Source organism: Callospermophilus lateralis, chromosome 8 (genome assembly GCF_048772815.1).
Source record: "Callospermophilus lateralis isolate mCalLat2 chromosome 8, mCalLat2.hap1, whole genome shotgun sequence".
NCBI classification, from domain to species: domain Eukaryota; kingdom Metazoa; phylum Chordata; class Mammalia; order Rodentia; family Sciuridae; genus Callospermophilus; species Callospermophilus lateralis.
The window spans coordinates 115,088,854-115,110,720 of NC_135312.1; the positions used below are offsets into that span (position 1 = coordinate 115,088,854).

The following is a 21,867-nucleotide window of genomic DNA, read 5'->3' on the forward strand; positions in this document are numbered from 1 at the left end:
GTTTTTAACCCGTGTATATTGTTTTTACAAATCTCATATATGTTAGCACTCTCTAAAACCTCTATGTAAAATGTATTATTTTTAAAATTTCAATTTATGTCTTCAATTTTTTCTCTAGATACTTTTCAAACAACAACAAAAAAATTACAAGAAGGCATCCAGTGAAAAACACCCTTCTAACCTCTTCCAGGATTCCTCCCTAGACAGGAGACCATTGTTAAATGTCTTCTTAATCTTCTCAGGGATTCTTTGTTCATGCACACTGAAATAGGAATATTCCTATCCCCTTCTTAATCGGAATGCTAGCATAGTACAAATAGTGTTCTGTATTTTGCTTTTGAAATTTAATATTATTTTTAGACATCTTTTTATACACTTATCAGCATATAAAAGCCTCTTTCCTCAGAGTGTGTGTTCTTTTGGAGTTTTGCACTTTTGTAGGCTGCATGTGGTAGTGTGTAGCCTTGGTTTATATTTCTCAATTTTAGTTTTAAATTATCTTTATGAGTGAGGTTGATTATCTTTGAGCCCTTTTTATTTCTTATCCTGAGAGCATATTCTTTACTGGTTTTATTTGTTTGTTTTTTCTTACTGATATTGTAGATGCTTCTGGTATATTGGGGAATCAGTTCTATGTTTTATGATACGAATGGTTTTACCATTTTTCTTTGTTGTTGTTGTCTTATTTGTTGAGTTGTGGTAGCTGCCACTTTTGTTGTCCTACAAAATTTTTGAAAGAATGTTTTTGTTGATATATATATATATGAGTATTTTCTTTTATGGTGTCTGCATTTTTGGTTGGTAGTTCAAAGGGTCTTCTACAAACATAAGCATATGTTTCTTCTAGTATTCTATAGTTTTATTATTTTACATTGAAATATTTTATTTATTTGGAATTAATTTATGTTTTATTATGAATCCAGCTTATGTTATGTTTGCCTAGTTTTCCCTATACTCTCTACTATATAGTTCCAACTTTTCTGATTTGAGGTGCTGCTGTTATCATATTCTATATACCTGTATATTTTGGACTGTGTTTCTAAATGTTTGATTTTTTTCTCATTAGTCTGTCTATGATTTCATGTACTAATGTCAAAATCTGTTTCAATTTTTGGATGTTATGATATGTTTTAATACTAGTTGAACCATGTTTCTCTTCTCCCTCATTGCCCTTTTAAATTTTATTCAGAACGAAAGTGGCTAATCTTATTTTTCTAATTTTAGATCCAGCTTGTTCGGTCAAAACAGACTTTTCATTTGATTCTTTGGGGCTTTTCAGGTGTACAGTCATATTATCTAAGTTACCGACAGTTTTACCTCCTCCTTTCCAACTTTTATTCTTCTAATTGCCTTTTGTTGCCTAATTGAATTGGTTTTAATCAGCAGTAAAATGTTTAAAAAAAATAGTGGTGTCTTTTTTGTTTGTTTGTTATTTTAGTGAAGATGCATTATTGTTTCCCTACAGAGTATCATGTAACCTTTGAGTTGACTTTATCAGTTTTGTAAATTTTACTTCTGCTTTATGGAGTTCTGTTTCCCCCCCCACCACACCCCATGAAGACTGTTATTTAATTTTGTCATCCTTAAATGGAACAGTAGAGATGATGGTATAGTTTTTTTCTGTGTTAGATATGTCAGTGTTAGGCTAGTATGTTTCAATCATAATTTATTGCACTACCGGATTCTATTTACTAAGGCTTTTTTTTTTTGTTATTTCTGTGTTTTATTTATAACTTAAGTTGCATTGTGATCATTTTTAATTTTCCATGCTATGTTAGACATTTAATAGGTTTTCATATTAGTATTATTATTGCCTCATGGAAAAAATTACGAAATTTGTGTTTCTTTTATTCTCAAGAAAAAGGTAGGTAGCATTGGAGTATCTCCTTTTAAAGATTTGGTGGGATTCTATTTTGATATAATGAGTATTGTGCACACGAGTATTGTGCACACTTTATCTCCAGTTTTATATTTCCAAAAATTATGTATATGTGTACCTATATTCACTGACCTTAAAAGAGCGTACTATAGGGATACTGCCACATCAATGATCATAGCAGCACAATTCACAATAGCTAGAATGTGGAACCAACCTAGATGCCCTTCAATAGATGAATGGTTAAAAAAAATATGGCATTTATACACAATGGAGTATTACGCAGCACTAAAAAATGACAAAATCATGGAATTAGCAGGGAAATGGATGGCATTAGAGCAGATTATGCTAAGTGAAGCTAGCCAATCCTTAAAAAACAAATGCCAAATGTCTTCTTTGATATAAGGAGAGCAACTAAGAACAGAGCAGGGAGGAAGAGCATGAGGAAAAGATTAACATTAAACAGAGATGAGTGGTGGGAGGGAAAGGGAGAGAGAAGGGAAATTGTATGGAAATGGAAATGGAAGGAGATCCTCAATGTTGCACAAAATTACATATAAGAGGTTGTGAGGGGAAAGACGGGGGAAAAAAACCAGGGAGAGAACTGAACAACAGCAGATGAGGTAGAGAGGGAAGATGGGAGGGAAGGGGAGGGGGGATAGTAGGGGATAGGAAAGGTAGCAGAATACAACAGTCACTAATATGGCATTATGTAAAAATGTGAATGTGTAACTGATGTGATTCTGCAATTTGTATTTGGGGTAAAAATGGGAGTTCATAACCCACTTGAATCAAATGTATGAAAGATGATATGTCATGAGCTTTGTAATGTTTTGAACAACCAAAAAAAAAATGAAATGCTACTGAGATCACACACACACACATACACACAAACATCATTTTCCTTTCTAAACTTTTTATTAGTTTTATTAAGAAGCAAAGTTGTATGTCAGTGGGAAATAAACTCTTTATTCTGGTTGGCTACAGGCTTTGTTAAAAGTCTCTGAAGGTTTTAATATTATTGATGAAAGCAAGGTTTGGGGAAATAATTCAAAGTGTCTAATCTCCCTTCATTTTTGTATTTTTAAATTTCTGTGAAATTTTCATTTATGCAGTGTCTGATATGTCACTTCATGTGAGTTTGTCTTGTTTTTCTGTATTGTTATGGTTTGGATATGAGGTGTCCCCCAAAAGCTCATTTGTGAGACAATGCAAGAAGTTTCAGAGGAAAAATAATTGGGTTGTGAGAGTCTAAACCCAATCAGCGATTAATCCTCTGATAGGGATTAACAGTGAAGTGGTGAAGTGGTGAGGTGTGGGTGGAGGAGGTGAGAATTGGGGCCTGGCTCTGGGGAGTAGAAATTCTATCTCTGCTTCCTCTTCACTTTGTGAGCTGCCTCCCTCTGCCACACTCCTCTGCCATGATATTCTTTCTGCCTCACCTCAAGCCCCAAGGAATAGAGCCAGCCTTCTATGGACTAAGACTTCTGAAACCATGTGCCCTCTAATAAACTTTTCCTTCCCTTAAATTGTTCAGGTCAAGTCTTTTAGTTACAGCAGTGAAAAAGCTGACTAAAAACATTCATGTAACCAATAATATTGCAATTATTATATTACTCTGCCACAATAAGCCATTTTTATAATAGATTCATAGATTATATATAAGTGATAATTGTTTTATAATTATATTTATATGCTTTATAATTAGTTATAAATTTATATAATCATGTATAATTGATATAGAATTACATATGATTCTATATAACTTAATGATTTAATATTTATGTATTAAGCCAGTATTGAAATCTTTTTCTGTGAATGTGACTTCATTCATGAAAGAGCAGTTTTATCATCGTCACTGGTGAAATAAATCAAGTGAATATACTAATTTTCATGGTTTAGTTCATGTCATTTTTAACTTGATATTCTAATTATCCAATGCTTATCAATTTATTAAAAGTTCAACTCTTTCAGTTTAAACTATCTCCCAAAATATAAATTCACTTATTTTTGCAATAATGCTTGGACTTAATTTGGAATCGAAATGGTTATAGTTATGAAGAAGCATAAATGTATTATGAACTACTGCTAATATCTATAATTCATGTAGCTCCAAATCTATTTTTATTTAGATTATTATGTAAATAAAAATTTTTAAAAATGGAACTCAAATACCTCTTATAAAGTTGACTTGAGAAAAAATTTCATTTAAATCACCAGGGGGGAGGAAAGAAGAAAGAAATATCAATAAAACGTAGTATAATGTAAAACAAGAACTTTATTTAATCCTCTGCCCATCATGCATCACATGATTAACTTTTTAGATACTTTTTACAAACATACCTGTATATTTGTGTCCATAGATATTTTTCTGTGTGTATATATTTCATATATATTAACAAAAATGAGCTTATATTATGTAAAATGTTATGTGCCTTATATTTTGAGTTAATGGATATTACCATTTACTTTTTTTGGCCTAGAAACTCTTTTTTGTGAATCTGACCTTGAGAAATTTACACAAATATAACCAAAACATTTTACACGTGGTTTTCAGATGTTTGTAAATGCTTGCTTGAGAGTTTGTGTGCAACACTTCTCTTAGTGCATGTAGGTGGGGAAGTGGTTAAAGATTGACCTTTTCTCACTGCCATTTCATTTGTTATGGATATTAAGTCTTTAGATGCTCTGTTGTCTTATTCTTCTTGGATACCTTACAAGAGAGTTACTTGTAATCATTAAAATGTTCTGAAATTACTGGTATTAGACTCCTTTTTTTTTTTTAACAGAATCTGCTTATTATTTTAATTTTGACACCTAGTATAGGCTTGGGTCACAAGAAGCCCTCAATAAAGAATAGCTGAGTGAATGCTAGTATCAACAATGGAAGTTTCAATTTTGGGTTAATAAAGGATTCCATATTCAACTAACATAAATTTGAGGGCTCAGTTTTTTCATGCGAGATCTTGATTTTTTAATAGCAAGAAAATATTCAGTGTTACTTCTGTTTATATCCTTGTAGGGGCAGAAAATAATAAGAGCAGATATCCTCACTTCTGTTTTTTTTTAATGAGACTTTAATGATATATAAGACAGAGAATTTAAATCTCTATGAATATTATTTCCTGAAGTTTTAATTTGATGGCTGGAATATTGTCCTCATATAATTCTTAGATTTTCCAGTGATTAAGCATTGTTTTTTGATAGGATGAGAAAAATCTCTATCTTCCAATCTGCTTTTTTTTGTTGTTGTTCATCAGTTCTTTCTTTAGTAGCTTTTATTTTTATGGGATAAAAGAGCATTAATTTAAAATAATTACACGTAAGTTGTAAAATTGTTATTGCAATCTGTTGTGTATGATAGAAAACAAACATTTGGGTTTATAACAGCTGGGATTCATTCCTGGTCTGCCACTGTGTGGTGTTGGACAGGCTGCTTCACTTATTTATTGTAGTGTGAGGGTCCTTAAAAATCACTAGTCTAGCCCCCATCTGAAGCTTATTTCTAGTCAGAAACGTGGTTAAATAGCAGTATCAGTTATTATAGTCTCATTTATGTAATTACCTTATACTTACCTTTCATTTACATCTGTAGATAATTTGGCCAGACCTTAATTGCATATTTCTTTTGTTTACTTTTTTCTACTGACCTTACATGCTTCTTCCTATGTTGGATGGGAAATGGTAGAGTGCAAAATAAGTCTAGGTTAACATTAGTTGAATTGGGCTGGGGTTTTGACTAAGAGGCAGAGTGCTTGCCTAGCATGTGTGAGGCTCCAGGTTCAAGCCCCAGCACCGCATAACAAAAAATAAATGAGGGGCTGGGGATGTGGCTCAAGTAGTAGTGTAGTAGCGTGCTCACCTGCATGCGCGGGGCGCTGGGTTGGATCCTCAGCACCACATAAAAATAAAATAAAGATGTTGTGTCCATCAAAAACTAAAAAATAAATATTAAAAACTCTCTCTGGGGCTGGGGATGTGGCTCAAGCGGTAGCGCGCTCGCCTGGCATGCCTGCGGCCGGCTTCGATCCTCAGAACCATGTACAAACAAAGATGTTGTGTCTACCGATAACTAAAGAATAAATATTAAAAAATTCTCTCTCTCTCTCTCTCTCTCTCTCTCTCTCTCTCTCCCCCTCTCTCTGTCTTTCACTCTCTCTTAAAAAAAAAACTCTCTCTCTCAAAAAAATAAATGAATAAATAAAGACATCTATCCATCTACAACTATAAAAAAATAAATTAGTTGAATGACAAAGTTGTTTTCTTCCTTTGTCCAGGTCATTCCTTAAATATTTCCTTTTAATACACTGAATATACCATTTTATCTTTTATTTAGTGGTTACAATTCAGTGCAAATGAAATCTTACAATATTGTGTTCTTTTATTAACTTTTAAAGGAAACTTGTAATCCAGAAAATGTGCAAAGTATTTTTAAATGAATCTTTATTTATGTTTTTCTAGATTCCTTTACTTCTTCATCTTTCTCCCAGTTTTTGATTTCTTCTTTTTCGTTTTTCCCTCATACTTTTTTGTCTCTAGCTACCTGTCTCATCCTGAAAATGGTCAGAGAACATTAGTCAAAGTCAAGCGTAATTTTTTATAAGCTCAGTGTGATATTCTTTTTCCATGGTGGTGCTCTGTTGATGATTAATGCACCCTTTTGTCTTCTCACATTCATTTATTGGTGTATATTTTGCACTGAACACATTTGGAGAAAAGGTGGTTGCTTAATAGACTTTGAGTCTGTATAGCCTCATAGGAAAATATTAGAATAGCAATCTTTTCCCAGCTTTTGTATCTTCTGAGCTTGTGGTTTTGTATAATTTTTCACGTATTGGGCCGAAATAGTGAAACGTTACCAACATTATTTGCTTATATATATTTGCACATTTATATTTTTAAATTGTATCTTTTTGGCTATTGTTTTCTTTACCTTAGATACCAATGTTATTGATAAATAGCCATAAAAGGGATAAAATACTAGCATAACTAACTAGATGAGTGTTCTTCTCATTTTTAATGTTCAGATCACACTACAGTTTGAACATCCAGTCACTGGGGCAACATGTTAGTTTATCATAGCATGGATTTTCTACTCAGATAACTTTGTGCTCTCGCCTGAACTCTTTCATTTACTATTATAAGCTAAGATTCCATTGCCTCATTTTTAAATCAGGATAATAATGATGCTTACCTGTAGCTTTCTTGTGAGGAATAAATGGGATTTGATAAATGTAATATTCCTTTACTGTATGTCCATATTAAGTGGCTAACAATGGGACTATTTTTTATATTCTAGATTATCTCTGCAAATATCCAGGTAATGCTTATGTGACCTACAGCCAATCTGAGATTCTTATCTCTGCCGTAGACTTCTATTAAGATATTGTTTAATAGATTAGTGACAGCAGTCTGGAGAATACATCTTTCTGTTAATATGAGTGGCCTTTCCAGGCAATAGCTGTTTTCCTTTTTTTTTTTTTTTTTAAATTTATATCACCTGAATCAAAGCATGTATTTGGCCTTTCCTCTTCTTCTTTTGTATGTGTAACAATGATAGAAAGACATCCCGAAGCAGAAAAGGATTGGAAAACTTAGTACTGGACGTTGTATCTGCTAGAATTTATGCACTACACTCCTGCACAGAAGGTTTTTCTCTTGACCCTTTCCCTTGTCTGCCTAGCCCTTTTCCCACACTTCAGGCAGTAGTTCCCTTCCCCATCAGTAAGAGTTCCCTTGACTGTATTTTTTTCTGGAATTTAGGCCCACCTATTTCCAGTCCTACAGAGGGTTCTTTCATAGTCCTCCGTTAACCTTTTCTTCTACCTCAGGTTGATTGACTGTGGCACACCACCATCAAACTTCCTCTAGGGAAGTACCCACCCTGATTTCATATGTCTTGGCTTCAATGGACCAGAACTGTGCAATCATATTTCTTAATTCACTTCCAAAGCCAAGTGTATTTAGTCTGTATTGTATTCTTTTAAAAGGTTCTTCCAGGTTTTGTTTTAACTTGTCTCACTTTCTACTGTAGGTTTTTGAAAATGATCAGATTAAAAGATGGGCCCACAGCATTTTCTACTGTCAATCTTCTAAGGTTTCTATTTGAATAGATAATTTACATACCGTTTGTAACAGGGCACATATAAATACACATTTATAAAAAAGTTATAATAACTTTTAGAAGTCTTTATGAAACTAAGGGAGCTATCATTGCTAGGGGAAAAGAAGACTATTAAAAGTGAACTGATGAGACTTTGTTTGAAAATTGTTTGTTTCTCTGTCTTCAAAAGAACAGCTGTGTTTCTGGGCCCTCCATTAAAGGTAACGTGTGTAGTGTAGGTAAAATTGACTTCATGCCTATTGGTATTGTTGATCACACCAAAATCAAACTAAGAAATATTTTATCTTCTCAATATATTCTAATAATGGAAAATATACGCTTTATAGAAAACCAGATCTCTTAATGCCATTGACAGTCTCTTTCAAGAGAAGATTGGAATATATTCATTAATATGTCAAGCCATATTTAAGGTTTTATTTTCTGATATCTTTTGATTATTTTAACTTTATCAGATCTTGTATTAGTGTAGAAAATGCCTTTTTTAATTCTTTTTTTTAATATTTATTTTTTAGTTGGACACAATATCTTTATTTATTTTTATGTGGTGCTGCGAATTGAACCAGGGCCTCGCACATGCTAGGCAAGCGCTCTACCGCTGAGCCACAACCCCAACCCTAGAAAATGCCTTTTTAAGTTAATTTTAAATTAAAATAGATAAGAAACTAAGCTAATTGAAAATCTACATAGGGCATTTTCATGCAATACTTGTATATTATTTAGAATTTGCTCCTACAAAGGTAGCATATACTCTTTTTTTAATCTTTAATATTTATTTATTTATTTTTATGTGGTGCTGAGAATTGAATCCAAAGCCTCATGCATGTGAGGCAAGCGCTGTGCCACTAAGCCACAACCCCAGCCCCACATCAACTACTCTTAAAAAAGACAAAAAAAACTTTATGTATTTATTTAGCTTTATGTGGTACTGAGGATCAAATCCAGTGCCTCACAGTGTTAGACAAGCACTGTAACACAGAGCCATAACCCCAGCCCTTGACTACTTTTTTTTTTATGGTTTATTAATACAAAGTTAAGATAAAACATTTTTACATGAAGCATTTTGTTCTAAAGCAAGTATTTATCATACAAAGTAAAATGATTGTACTTTATTTGATAAAAATGGTTTCTAATTCCTTGCCTTTCATACTAGTGCTACTAGAGTATGGTCTGTTGAGCATACTAGTTGTTCGTATTCCTCCAAGTCAGTACAGAAATTGAGTCTTGCTTTATAGGTTTGGTATCTGGCAAAGTCAAATTTTTCAAAAAGCATTAGTCGTCAGTGTATTTTTAAAAGAGAATTTAAAACTAGTCCTCCTCTACAGATGGTTTGAGAAACACCACCTTAAAGCCAGTTAATATTCAGATGTATTGTTCTAAAATGTTGTTAGTAAAACATTTGAATAATTATGAAAGTTATTGTAGTCTAACAATAGCTAATAAATGCAAATTTAATTAATATTTTATATGTTAGATGACTTATATAAACCTTTGAGGAGTAATTTTGTAATAAAAATGGCCAACAATACATAGATTTGCAAGGAAAATATAAACATGCCAGGAGGGCTGTGTCAATTGCATGTCTTAGTCTGTCATTCCTATCTTTTCTTTTAAAAACTTATTTACCTGGGCTTTTTTTTTTTTTTTTTTTTTTGCTTAATTTTGCTATATGTATTTTTTTCTATCCTATATGAGTTCTTTATTCTTGGTGAGCGGTTGCTTGGCCTTTAAATTCCTCTGTGAAATTTGTCCTAATTTTGAATAGTTTCATCTTTCTCACTCCTCCCAGACACACTGCATATATTGACTCTCCAAATAGTTATTTCATATTATGATTATTTTTATCTTATATTGGAATTATTTTGCTCAAGTACCTGAGATTCTAGTATGAAAAAGACTTTTGCTATGTGTTCTGATAACATAATGATTAAACCAATAATATGTGTAAGGTGTAAATAGTCTATATAGGCAACATTCTAATTAGTTCATGTCTATGCTTATTTGATCCTCCTGGAAATCTTACTGTGATACCTCTCTCTCTCTCTCTTTTTTAATTTTTAAATGAGGAAACTAAAGCACAGGGTTTTCAATAACTTGCCCAAGCAAGAATGTGTCAGTCAACATTAAAATTTAAGTTATCTTGCTCTAGATTTTGTGCTCTTAATTACAATGTTAATCATACTTTTTTATAAGATTGAATTAATCATTTTTACTTAGTTTTATGTATATTCTTGAGCTACTTTTACTTTTCAATATAAATTTATATATTTGTAGTAGCAAATACATTTAATCATTTAAGTAAGAGACCTTAGAAGTTTAAATAAGAAACTCTAATTTTGTGTGTTTTTAAAAAATGCAATCTTATGATCTTTTAAAAATTATTTGGGTTCTACCCATTATATTGTTTAAATTCCATGTTAATTTTATTCAACACAGATACTGACCACATTTTGTTTACCATACCAGATGTGTGATATATACATGCACATTAAAGGATTTGGGTTGTCTTTTAGAAGGTATTTAGGTATTTACCCAAGAATTTTGTGGTTTTATCGTTAATAAGTTCTTGAGTAAAGTAATGAAATAAGAAAAACATATGTGTATATTTGACCCATAGCTGCCTTCTTTGTGTTGACTTGATTTTTATAAATATTATATAAAGCATTTTCAAACTAGTTTTTATTATCAAAAGGCTAAAGTAAAAGATTAGAACCTATATTAATCTTCAAATCACTTAAAAATATTGAGGACTGCAGTTTGTAGAGATAAGAACCCAACACACTGCATCCAGTCCATTAAAACAAGAAGGAATGGAAGAGATACTTTGATAAGTGTTCTGCCTGTTTTAACCTTGAATGCTATTATGGGGTGGCTGGGGAGGGGGATGGTGCTCTATCTGTTTCATTGGCTTAGGCTTTTTCATGCTGAGAGAAATCAATATTTTGAGGCATTGCATGACAGAGAAATCACTTCAGAATTAAAGGTGGCTGTCACACATTGTCATTGGTTGACTTTTGTTTGCTGTTGAGGTTTTTAAGCTTTCATTTTTCTAAGTCTTTTTCAGGAGTCTATCTGAGGTTTCTGTAGACAACTCCCCCCACCCCCCATCTATGGATCAGATTTTATGTCTGAGTTAAGAGATCAAGTACAAAGACCTCCAAAAGTGAAATATTGAGAAGCTTCTTTATTTGTTGTCCCCTAGCTGATCTCCTTTTTAAATGCTTTCCCATGAGACAGGATTTATAGTGGAAGTGATTTTTAAACAAATTGAGAAGTAAAATAGTACATTTAGAAGTTTAGCAGAAGCAATGTTTAGTTAACTAAAATTCAGTGCTCCTTGTAGCTACATAAAATAAAGAAGGTAAAACTGTGTGTCCTAATATGGAAAGATGTAGAGTTTGATTCTATTTATGTAGAAGTGGCATCTTACTGTAAACAGTCACTAACTTTATAGAAAACCATTGACCAAATAGGAGGAGATAGAAGAGAGAACTTTTATTTTATTTCATATATCATTACTCTGATTTGCTTTTAAAAGCAAGTATATGCTTTTTAAATTTTTTAATTAGTTGCTCAAAACATTACAATGATCTTTATATATCATACATTTGATTCAAATGGGGTAGAAGATTTAAGCACAAAACTTGTGAAAGCAACATACTTAAATTCTTTAATATATTACTAAATTAGGAGAACAGCTTCTATAATATTTTTGAGTTTTTTAGCCTGGAAAATTTCAAATGTAATGTATTTTTATTTTATTAATAATATGCAAATTAGTGAAAATGTGCTTTATAGCCTGTTTCTCATAAAATATATTGTCCTGGAAACATAACTTTGGAAACATTGTCTCAGCATTAATTTACCACTTTCTCTTGACTGAAAGGAGAGCTTGTAAGAAGCCCTCTGCCTTTCCAGTCACAGCCCTTTTCTGCCCCAGTAAAGTACCTTCTGTTCTAATTTTATGGAATGACTTGCTTTGTTTCCATCAACACCATTTCTTTTAGTACTATCATTTCTTTATCAGGTTTTGCCTTTTATTTAAATGGAGTCAAGTATGTCTTTTGTTCTGACACTTTTAGTTAAACATTGTGTTTGTGAAATTCTTAATATTCTCTGTCATTTTCATTGCTGAATAATATTTCATCATGAGTAGACCATTAGTTTTTCATAATTTCTTTATTGTTTGATGAGCAGTTGGGTTGATTTCAATATTTAGCTACTATAAATAGTGCTGCTCTGAACATTTTACATATCGTTTTGTATACATATTCTTGCATTTCTGTAGGGTAGAATTAATTATTGCATTGAATTAATCAGTTCACATTTCCCATTTTAATACATATTGTCCCATTGTCTTACAAAAGTGTGTGCCACTGCCAGTGTTAATGTATTGCTGTTCCCATTACTTCACATTCTGGTTAACAGTTGATGAGTGGTTTTCATTTTGGCATTCTGGTACTTCTGTTTTTATTTTGGATGTTTTTAAACAAATGAAGCTGTTCATCTTTTCTATTGCTTGTTATAAATTATCCACTTCTTAGTTTTGTGAAGTACTTCTTTTCTTAATGAGTTTCTTATTGGATATTTTTCTTTTCCTATTGTTATGGAGATCATATTTACCTATTTGACATATGAACTTATTTTTTTTTACATGAGTATTTTAACTACTTCTGGGTCTGCTTTGTTTTTTCACGTTTTAAAAATGTCTTAAAATTTTATCATCGTTTACATATGATGAAGTGTTCTCATTTTTATTATATTGTTTGTTGAGTTGTAACAAAGTATATGCCTATGTAACCACCACAATCATGACAGAAAATTTTTGCCATCCTAGATCATATTCACTTATGATCTACTGTGGTCAATTCTTCTCCATATATTCATATTCACTACTACTGATTTTATTTCTATTTTTCTATATTGTTTGCCTGTTGTACAGTTTCATAGGCATGGTTTCATAAAATAGGTATTCTAGTGTCTGGATTCTTCTGGTCAGAATAAAGGTTTTTATATTTGTTCATATGGTTGTATATATTACCAATTTGTTTCTTTTATTGATGAGTAGTATTACTTTATTTAGCCATTCATTTAAAGACAATCATGGTTGTTTCCAGTGTTTGATGCTTAAGAGCACTTGGAGCATTTTCATATGAGTTATTTTGATGGAAATATCAGTACAGCATGTGTTTCAGCTGGTGAACTGTTTTCTTCTTTTTGTGGTACTAGGGCTCAAACCCTGGGCCTCCTGAATGCCAGGCAAGTGCTCTACTACTACACCCTCCCAGACTATTTTCTAAAGTAGTTGTAGACTTTAAGCGCCAACCAGCAAGGCAGGTATGAGAGTTTCAGTTGTTCCACAACTTGGTCAATACTTTTAATGGATATCATGTGTAGTAATTACTTATTGTGATTTTTATGTGCAATTCTCTATGATTTCTCATATGCTGATTAGCTATTTGTGACTCTTTTGTGAAATGTTTGTTCAAATCCTTTGCATGTCATTTGAGTTGTCTTTTTAGTTGTGAGAGTTCTTTATACATCCTATAGAGATGTCATTTGTCAGCTATAGATATATGATGAATATTTTTATTTCTCGTTTTGTGAATTACCTTCATTTTACAAATGGTCTTGCAAAAGTAGGTGTTATACATTTTGATAAAATCTAATTTATCAAATTTTTTTGATGCTTGTGATTTTCTTTTATGATTTACTTTTTACTATTCTGTGTAAGAATACTGCCTATCCCACGGTCATCAATAATTTCTCTGTTTTTTTCTGAAGTGCTATAGTTTTAACTTTTGTATCTTGTCTTATGGTATCAAATGGAAGTCATGAGAAAGCACACATACTTCTGTTGTCCCCTAAGATTAATTATGTTTTCGTAGATGTCCTTCAGAACGTTAGGTAGGTTGAAAAGTGTGTTTACCATGAAAGACTGTTAAATGATTCAAAATGCTATTGTTACAAAAATTTCACTATAATGCTACATTTTCTCCTTTTTGCTGTTATATGCTCTCTATATTTTATGATTTTCAAATACTCAATCAAGCTCTACTTCATCATGATGTATAATTTCACTTAATATTTTTAGTCCAGGGAATGCTCAACCACTGATCACATCTCCAAGCCTTTTTATTTTTTATTTCGAGACAGAGCATCACTTAGTTGCTCGGTGCCTTTCTCAGTTGCCGAGGCTGGCCTTGAACTTGAGATCTGCCTCAGCCTTTCCAATCTCTGGGATTAAAAGAGCGTGCCACTGTGCCTCTATGTTACACTGGCTTTTAATTTTCTGTTCTTGGAATGAAAAATGTGTTGTAGTGTATATGTTAGTTCATAGCATCTGAAAGACTTAACAATTGATATTATCTTTTCCTTAAATGTAGTAGGAGTCACCAGCATAGCCTTCTGGTTCTGAAATTTCCTCATAATAAGGAATTTAGTTGAATTCAGTTTCTGTACTTGATGAAGGTCTATTCACATATTCAGTTTCTTCTTGATAGTTGGTTTTGGTGTTTTGTGTCTTTCAAGGAATTTGTCAATTTCATCTACATTACTGAATTAACTAGCATAGCATTGTAATATTTCTGTATTACCATTTATATCTAGTGGACATTTTCTTAGTATCTTTTAATGTCAGTAGGATATGTATTGAAATGTCTCATCTTTCCATTTATGATATTGATAATTATATGTCTCTCTTTGTTCTTGAACATTTTGGGTAGATATTTTTGTTCATACTATCAAAAAACCAGCTGATGGTTTTTAAATTAATTTTTATATTTAATTATATAATTCTTTCTAAATTTTCGATTTTCTTTTTTTTACAGGTATTGAGGTCATTGATTTTACCTATTCTTTATTTTTCCCCTTTTTTATCAGTTCATTGTAATTATACATAATGGTGGGATTCATTGAGGGTGTTGATTTTAGATAGAAGTTTGGATATTGATTTCAGCATTTTTATCTTTTCTAATATAATATTTAAAGCTATATGTTTTCCTTTGAATCCTTTCTAGCTGATTCTATGATTCCCCCCCCCAATTGTCATTGTTATTCTATCTTTATCAGTTATTTGGAAATAAATTTCTTAATTTCTAATTATTTAAAAAATTTTCTTATTTTTTTATCATCTGAATTCAAGCAAAGAGTTAAAAGATCTCTGTATTTCTAGATCTTTTTCTCTGCATAGCCTCCTCACCTCTAGTAGTTTGTCCTTCCAATTCTAGCCATCACTTTCTCATCAGACCTTTTTAAAAAGAAAAAACTTATTTCCTTGTTCTTATGAGAAGTCTGGAGGATAGTTGAGAAGTAGTGTATAATTTGACTGTATCTGGAATAGGCAGGTGTGCAGAAAGGTAATGAACCACATTGTGGAATTATAGGTCACCAGTTCTAGCTAATAAAATTTTGTCCTAGTTTTTTGGTCAAATATTTGTGATAGTCATGCAGTTTCTGTGGGGGCATGGTGGGAATGGAGCATATAGATATATCTGTGCAATACCAAAATAATTTATTCTAGAAACAGAAAAAATTCTGGGATAATTCAGAGAAATTCAGTTAGATTAATTCTAGAGTTGAATTGTGAACTAATAGAGGTCTGTGTAAGAGCCATGCTGAGGGAATAAGAGGTTTTGCTAAGATGGAATGAATTGGATGTGAATGGAGGATAATTGAGATGTCACAGATGACAGTAAATACAAGAACTTTCTCACTCAAGTATAATAGCACATTTGAGATGAAGGTCGCCTCTTCAAGTTTGTACATTGTTAATATTACACGCTTATCAGACAAGTGGAAATTATTCTGTAGATAGAAATATAAGCTTATATTTTTAAAAACAACTGGATCAGATATGAAAATTTGAAAGCTTGACCTAAATTGATGATAGTAGATAAAGTGGGAATGGATCATATTATTGTGGAACATTTTATCAAAGCCTTGGAAAAATACTAGCATTTGATAATAGAGAATAATAAAGAATAAAGCTTGTCCCCCAAGAGGGGGGTGGTAGGTTGATGACAGAAACATAGAAGAGTGTTACTTAATTTTAAGATCACTCCTCTCTGCACTTTTCATGCAAAGGACAAATAGCAAAGTTAGACTATTGTCTAACTATTGTCTCTGTTTCTTCATTTCCATTTAAGTAGTTAGTAAAGACACTTGAATTACAATGGCCATTCCAAATTGCTTTCCTCTTCACTTATTCTTTATCTTTTTGCTGTAACTGAATTTCTTCTAAGAAGGAAGTTTATTTAATCTTTTATTTACTTTGTTAATTCTACATTAATAAATCTTAGGGTTTTTTAGCAAAAAAAAAATTGAATTGTTAGTTCTCAAGGTGCTTATTTCTTTTCTTTTTCTTTTTTTAGATTTAGATATTTTTGTAGTCATATTGTAATGTTCTATTACCTGGTTTATATGATGCATGAAATAGGAAAATAGAGAAGTTAATGTAAAGTAAGAAATCCTGCCTAAAATAAAGTTGAATGAATGGTTTAAATCTGACCCTTTATTTCATATGCTTTTTATGCCATTATTTTATAGAGCAGTTTTTTGTAGTGTCTCATAGGGTACCTTTGTTCAACCTTCAAACACAAAGTGCACACACGAACGTGTCCCATTGCTAAGTAATATACATTTGGTCTTAAAACAAATATTCCTCAGTTGTAGTTGACATTGAATGATACGTTATGTGTAGAATTTATTATCAGTTTTTAATAAGAGCATCTTCAAATTACATTATAAATATTTTTTTTGAAATAGATACAAGTTCATTATATCTTTAAGAAACATTCTTGTTTGGTTTCCTTTTATCATGTTTTAAGGTCAAATGTGACTCTAATGTTCCACAAAGAGACAGAGATTGATAATCAGGAAAGAATAGTCCTTTAATGTGATTTATATCTATAGATTTTATGTCAGATATGAAAAGTTGCTGTTCAAATTGTAAAGGAGGATCCATTAAAGAACACTTTAAAACCATTTTACTATTTAGCTTACCTTGAGTTCTTGTTTTTAGAATTATGCCTTTTCAAGCAAACTTTAATAGCTTATCAAATGTTTATGAAATATAATTTGATAAAGAAATTAGTCTACCATTAGTAAAACATAGAAATAATACAGTTCAGTGCATTCTAGCTGGGTGATTTTAGTACTGTTCTGTATGTGATGTTTCAGAGGAGTACTGAAACCAGTGATTTTCCAAATTCTACCAATAGCTTAAATTTCCTCCTATTAGAAAAAGATAGAAAAAGACTGATTATGGATGCAGTAGGGCATGTTGAAAGTATAGAAATCTTTCTGCCATTCTGCACTATTCCTTTTGGGGTATAGTTAGACTAGAAGTGAGGTAACCTATTAAATGTTCCTTGGCTCTTGCATGAACTTTTGAAAATATCAGATTTGAAATTATATTTCTGTTACAATTAAATAATTCCCTAGTTATCTTTACTTAAATGGTTGTCCCTTTAGATGTTTCTTAAGTATTTTCTTTCTTTTAGTATTTCAAATCATATTTTTGACCAGTTGTGCTCTCCTGTGGTTTATTTAGCATGATGCTTACTTTTTAAATATAGATATGATATTTGTACTTAATTAGTGATAAATTAATGTAGTTCCTATTATTAGACTCATTTTCTCCACTTCAATATTTAGGTGAAATAGAATAGTTTTCTTTTACCAGTGTAAATGTTCTGAGGAACTTGTACTCATCTGTGTTCAAGTGCTCTTTCAAAAAGTCACCCCAAATTTCTAATTGACAGATTCTTAGAGCTATTATTATCCCCTCATTTTGCAGATGAGGACATTTAGACTTAAAGAGGTAAATATGGTAGTTGCCTAAGACTGTCAGCACATAGCAGCAAGATGATAGTGCAATCTTGTTTTGGTTTTGCTTCCCAACTGTATAATTGTTTATATGAACAAATAATGATTCTGCATTCCAGAATTTCTTTAATATATTACTTTTTCAACTGTATTTGGGTCAAAATGTATTGCTTTTCCTTTTACTGGAATTAATTTATGTTTTTTTTTGGGGGGGGGGGCTTGAATTTGTTTGAGAGGTTCCATTTTATTCCCACCCAAGAGTAAGTTATCTTCTCAAATTTTTCCATTATTAAATTCATCCTTTGATTTCTGTATTATAGTGCATTGCACAGACTGAGAGATATTTGATTCCTTATGCATGTACATATACACCATATCTTTTGAGTTGCTTTTGGTAGAATGAAAAGAAATCCCAATTCACATAGGCACAAAATAACCAGGAATTTATTGGACCTTATAAAAAATTAAAATAAAATGTCTCATAGAATATCTACAGGTAAGTTGTTTTCAGGATTTGATCTAGAAGTTCATGATTCCATCTGAAATAGACTGTTCTCTATTATTCTCATAGTTCTGTTCTCTTTAGATTTGGCTTTATTTTCAGACCAGGTTGCCTCTTGGTACAGAGAGTTTTTAGCACTTCTGGAAGTAATATGCTTCCTTTTACACACTGAAAGGAAGGAGCAAAGTATCCAGCAAAAACCTCAACTTTGCTCTTAATGCAACAGTTGCATCAAGTACCCTTCCCTGAGCTAGCTTGTCAGTGTAGGTGTGATTATTTTCCCGATTGGTTTAGGATTATGACAGTGTTCTTTGATACCTGGGCCCTGATGGTAGTTGTGTGTGGCAGCAATTTCTTCAAACTGTTAAACAACAGGAAAGGCAGGGAACTACAAAATATATCACATACATAAAATAATATTTCTTCCAACATCAAATTTAGGTTGTCACAGGGTTTTTTTTGTGTGTGTATATGTGTATGTGTGTGTGTTTGTGAACTTGAAGTTAAGGTCAGGAGTCTAATAGAGGCTATAAAGGATCAAATTTATATCAATCTTCATATTTTCATCTTTTCTTCTTTGAAGCAAGATACTCACTATAGCATCATAAACATGATGCCACAAGTACTTGAATTAAAATTGCAAAGAAATAAACCTTTTGGAAAATAGAAATTACATTCTATCTTCTTATTGCTAATGAATCATACTATTTGGGGGGCAAAAGTGATAACTCAGTACTTTTCAAATTTCAATGTATATATAAATTTCCCAGGGATCTTATTAAAATTCAGATACTGATTTAGTTGGTTTGATATGAGACCTGAGATTCTACATTTTTAATCTCACTGTGATTCCAGTGCTACTAGTCCATTTGTTATAAGTAGAATTTAAAAGATGCAACTACTTCATTTTTTAAATGTATTAGAAACTAGTGTAGTTTGCTACTATAAGGTAATTCTTTTCTTTTCTGCGCCTCTGAGTTGGCTACATAACTTGTCTTCTCACTTCACTTACCTTGTCTCTACAGTTCATTCTCAAAATAACAGCTATAGTGGCCATTTTAATATGTAAATCAGTTTCTTATTCACTATTTAAAACCTATTCCATTAGAATAAAGTCTAAATTTCTCACAGTAATTACATGACATAAATGATGCTGTTCCTGCATACCTCTCCAAACTAATTTCGTACCATTATTCTCCTTATTCAATGTCTCAAGTTTTTCAGCTTCACTTCATGCCATCTGTAATGCTGGGCCCCTGCATTTACTTGACTAACTACTTCTTATTGTTTAGTTATCTGCTTCAATATTAACAACTTCTGAGTGTATTTTATGATTGACTTCAGAGAAGTAAATTCTTGTGGGATATTATGTCAAGAAAGCAGATCACTAAATCCTAGACAATTAAAGAATGATAGAAATGTAACTGTAAATTTTTGATTGCTTTGGTTAATGCTAAACATTATTTTTTGATGCGTTTTTAGTTTTTCTCTCATATTTTTATAGTATGAACAAGTGTTTCTTTTCTTTTTTTTTCCCCTTCCTATCCAAGTCACTTTGTGCGCAGTATTCTGCAGACAAACGAGAAGAAGAGAAAATGTGTGATCATTTGATAAGAGCAGCTAAATATCGAGACCATGTGACAGCAACTCAACTAATCCAGAAAATCATCAACATTCTCACAGACAAGCATGGAGCCTGGGGAAATTCTGCAGTGAGGTAAAGGGACACCTTTCAGGTTTGGCCCCGGGTTTTCCCCAGATGGCCCAGCTTTATGATCAAGGCTGGATGAAGAACAGAGTAATTTTTTATTTTGTATTTTACTATTTACTATGAATTTAAAGCAAAGGGAAATGAGAAAATAAGTATGAATATAGTTATAAGTCTTCTGAGATACTGTAGTTCCCTCTAAAAGAAGATTTGCTCATATCTGTTTATTCCATTTGGAGTGAATGATAAAGTTAGCAGTTGACATAAACTATTTTATTAGCTTCACTAATTGAGTTTCTGTAAATATATTATTTTATTTTAATAATATATTCCTTATTTTACACTTTAGAGTTTTACCACATAAATTTGAAAACACAATAAAATGTTTTGTTTTCTCAAGTCATGTTGCAAATTGGAGGACTTTGATGATAAAATTTGTTAAATGCACTCTTAAAATTTTATTCAATATACATACCTTTTTCAGATAACCAAACTGAACTTGCTTTTCTTAATTCTACTTTCTAGGAACAAAAAAAATTAAATTACCTTTTAGGACTAAGAAACTTAGACAAATTGTGAAATTTATTCCCCATGAAATGTTTTATGCTACAAATCATAGAAACATGCTTGGACTCTTTCATGTAATGTTAATGAAAAACATTTTTGTATTCTCCCATTAGAAAAAAATTGTTTTAATGCCTCATTTTTGCATAAATGTATGATCATTTGCTAAGAGCAGCTAAATATTGATACCAGATATTTAGCCTATCTAGAAGAATGAAAAAAAGGAAAAAGAAAAAAATAATAAATTGTATGTTTTTCAAGTGTAATTTTCTTATACTGTTTTAATCAATGTACATATCTCAAGGACATTATATTCTAGTTTAGAAAATTTTCTGTAAAAATAAATAATTTTGTCTTTTTGAAAGGTAAATGTTAGAGATGTATTTTTCAAGTTCATTATTCATTACAGAGAACATTTACATGAGTTACATTTCTCAGTATATAATTTTTGGTTCCAGGTGTTACAAGTTAACTATTTGAGGTCAAAAAGTAACAGAATAAAGATAGGAACCATGTTTTTTTTGTTTGTTCGTTTGTTTGTTTTTTTTAATTTCTTAGGTGTAAGAGTGGTCATGGAATGACATGAATTACTGAGTCAATGATCTCTGGTCCCCTGTCTTACAACGTATAAAAGAGGGGAGGAAGCGTGTGCATGTGTGTAGATGTTTTGAAGGTTTTAGAGTTTTGTGATACTTTAATGTTATAGATTCAGTGTGGTCATTTGACATCAGATACTGAATAAATGAGGTTATTACTTTCAGGTATAGTGCCTGGCACATAGTGAGAAATTAATATGTATTTATTTAATATTTTTAAGTTTTTTTTCACCTAAAAGGAGTTTTACAAATTGAAAAAAGAAAAAAAAAAAAAAAAACCTTTAGGTAACTTTTGCCAGGTGTTACATTGGTCATTTTTAATGGTATTAAAATTTTAGCTTTACCTTTGTGTAGCACAGTGTACCTGTGCTATCAGAATGAAAACTGCTTTTTTTGTGAAGTGGTTTTACTGTAATACAGTGTCTTGGAAAAATAGATGTACTGTGAAATGTATTTATCTAGAAATAATTGGTATTTCTGAATAGACTCAGCTTTGTTATTCTGATTGGTATTTCTGAATAGACTCAGCTTTGTTATTCTGTGCAATCAGAATATTTGAAGTAAATTCTGAAATTTTAGTATTTCTGGAAATCCAGATAAAGAGACATATTTTGCTTTTTTTCACCCAAATGAGACTAGTTGGCATCCTGTTGGCTTGCTGCTAAATACATT

General features: G+C 31.6%; 1 protein-coding gene across 6 annotated transcripts in view; it reads left to right on the forward strand.

Annotated features, from left to right (window-relative positions):
* The window catches only part of Lrba (LPS responsive beige-like anchor protein), a 719,595-nt gene that overhangs the window by 323,519 nt on the left and 374,209 nt on the right, over window positions 1-21,867 (forward strand). For all 6 annotated transcript variants that reach the window (XM_076865289.2, XM_076865291.2, XM_076865292.2 and 3 more), the window contains exon 37: window positions 19,878-20,044. In XM_076865289.2, the coding sequence (XP_076721404.2) occupies window positions 19,878-20,044 (167 nt within the window). The remainder of the gene's footprint in view (window positions 1-19,877; window positions 20,045-21,867) is intronic.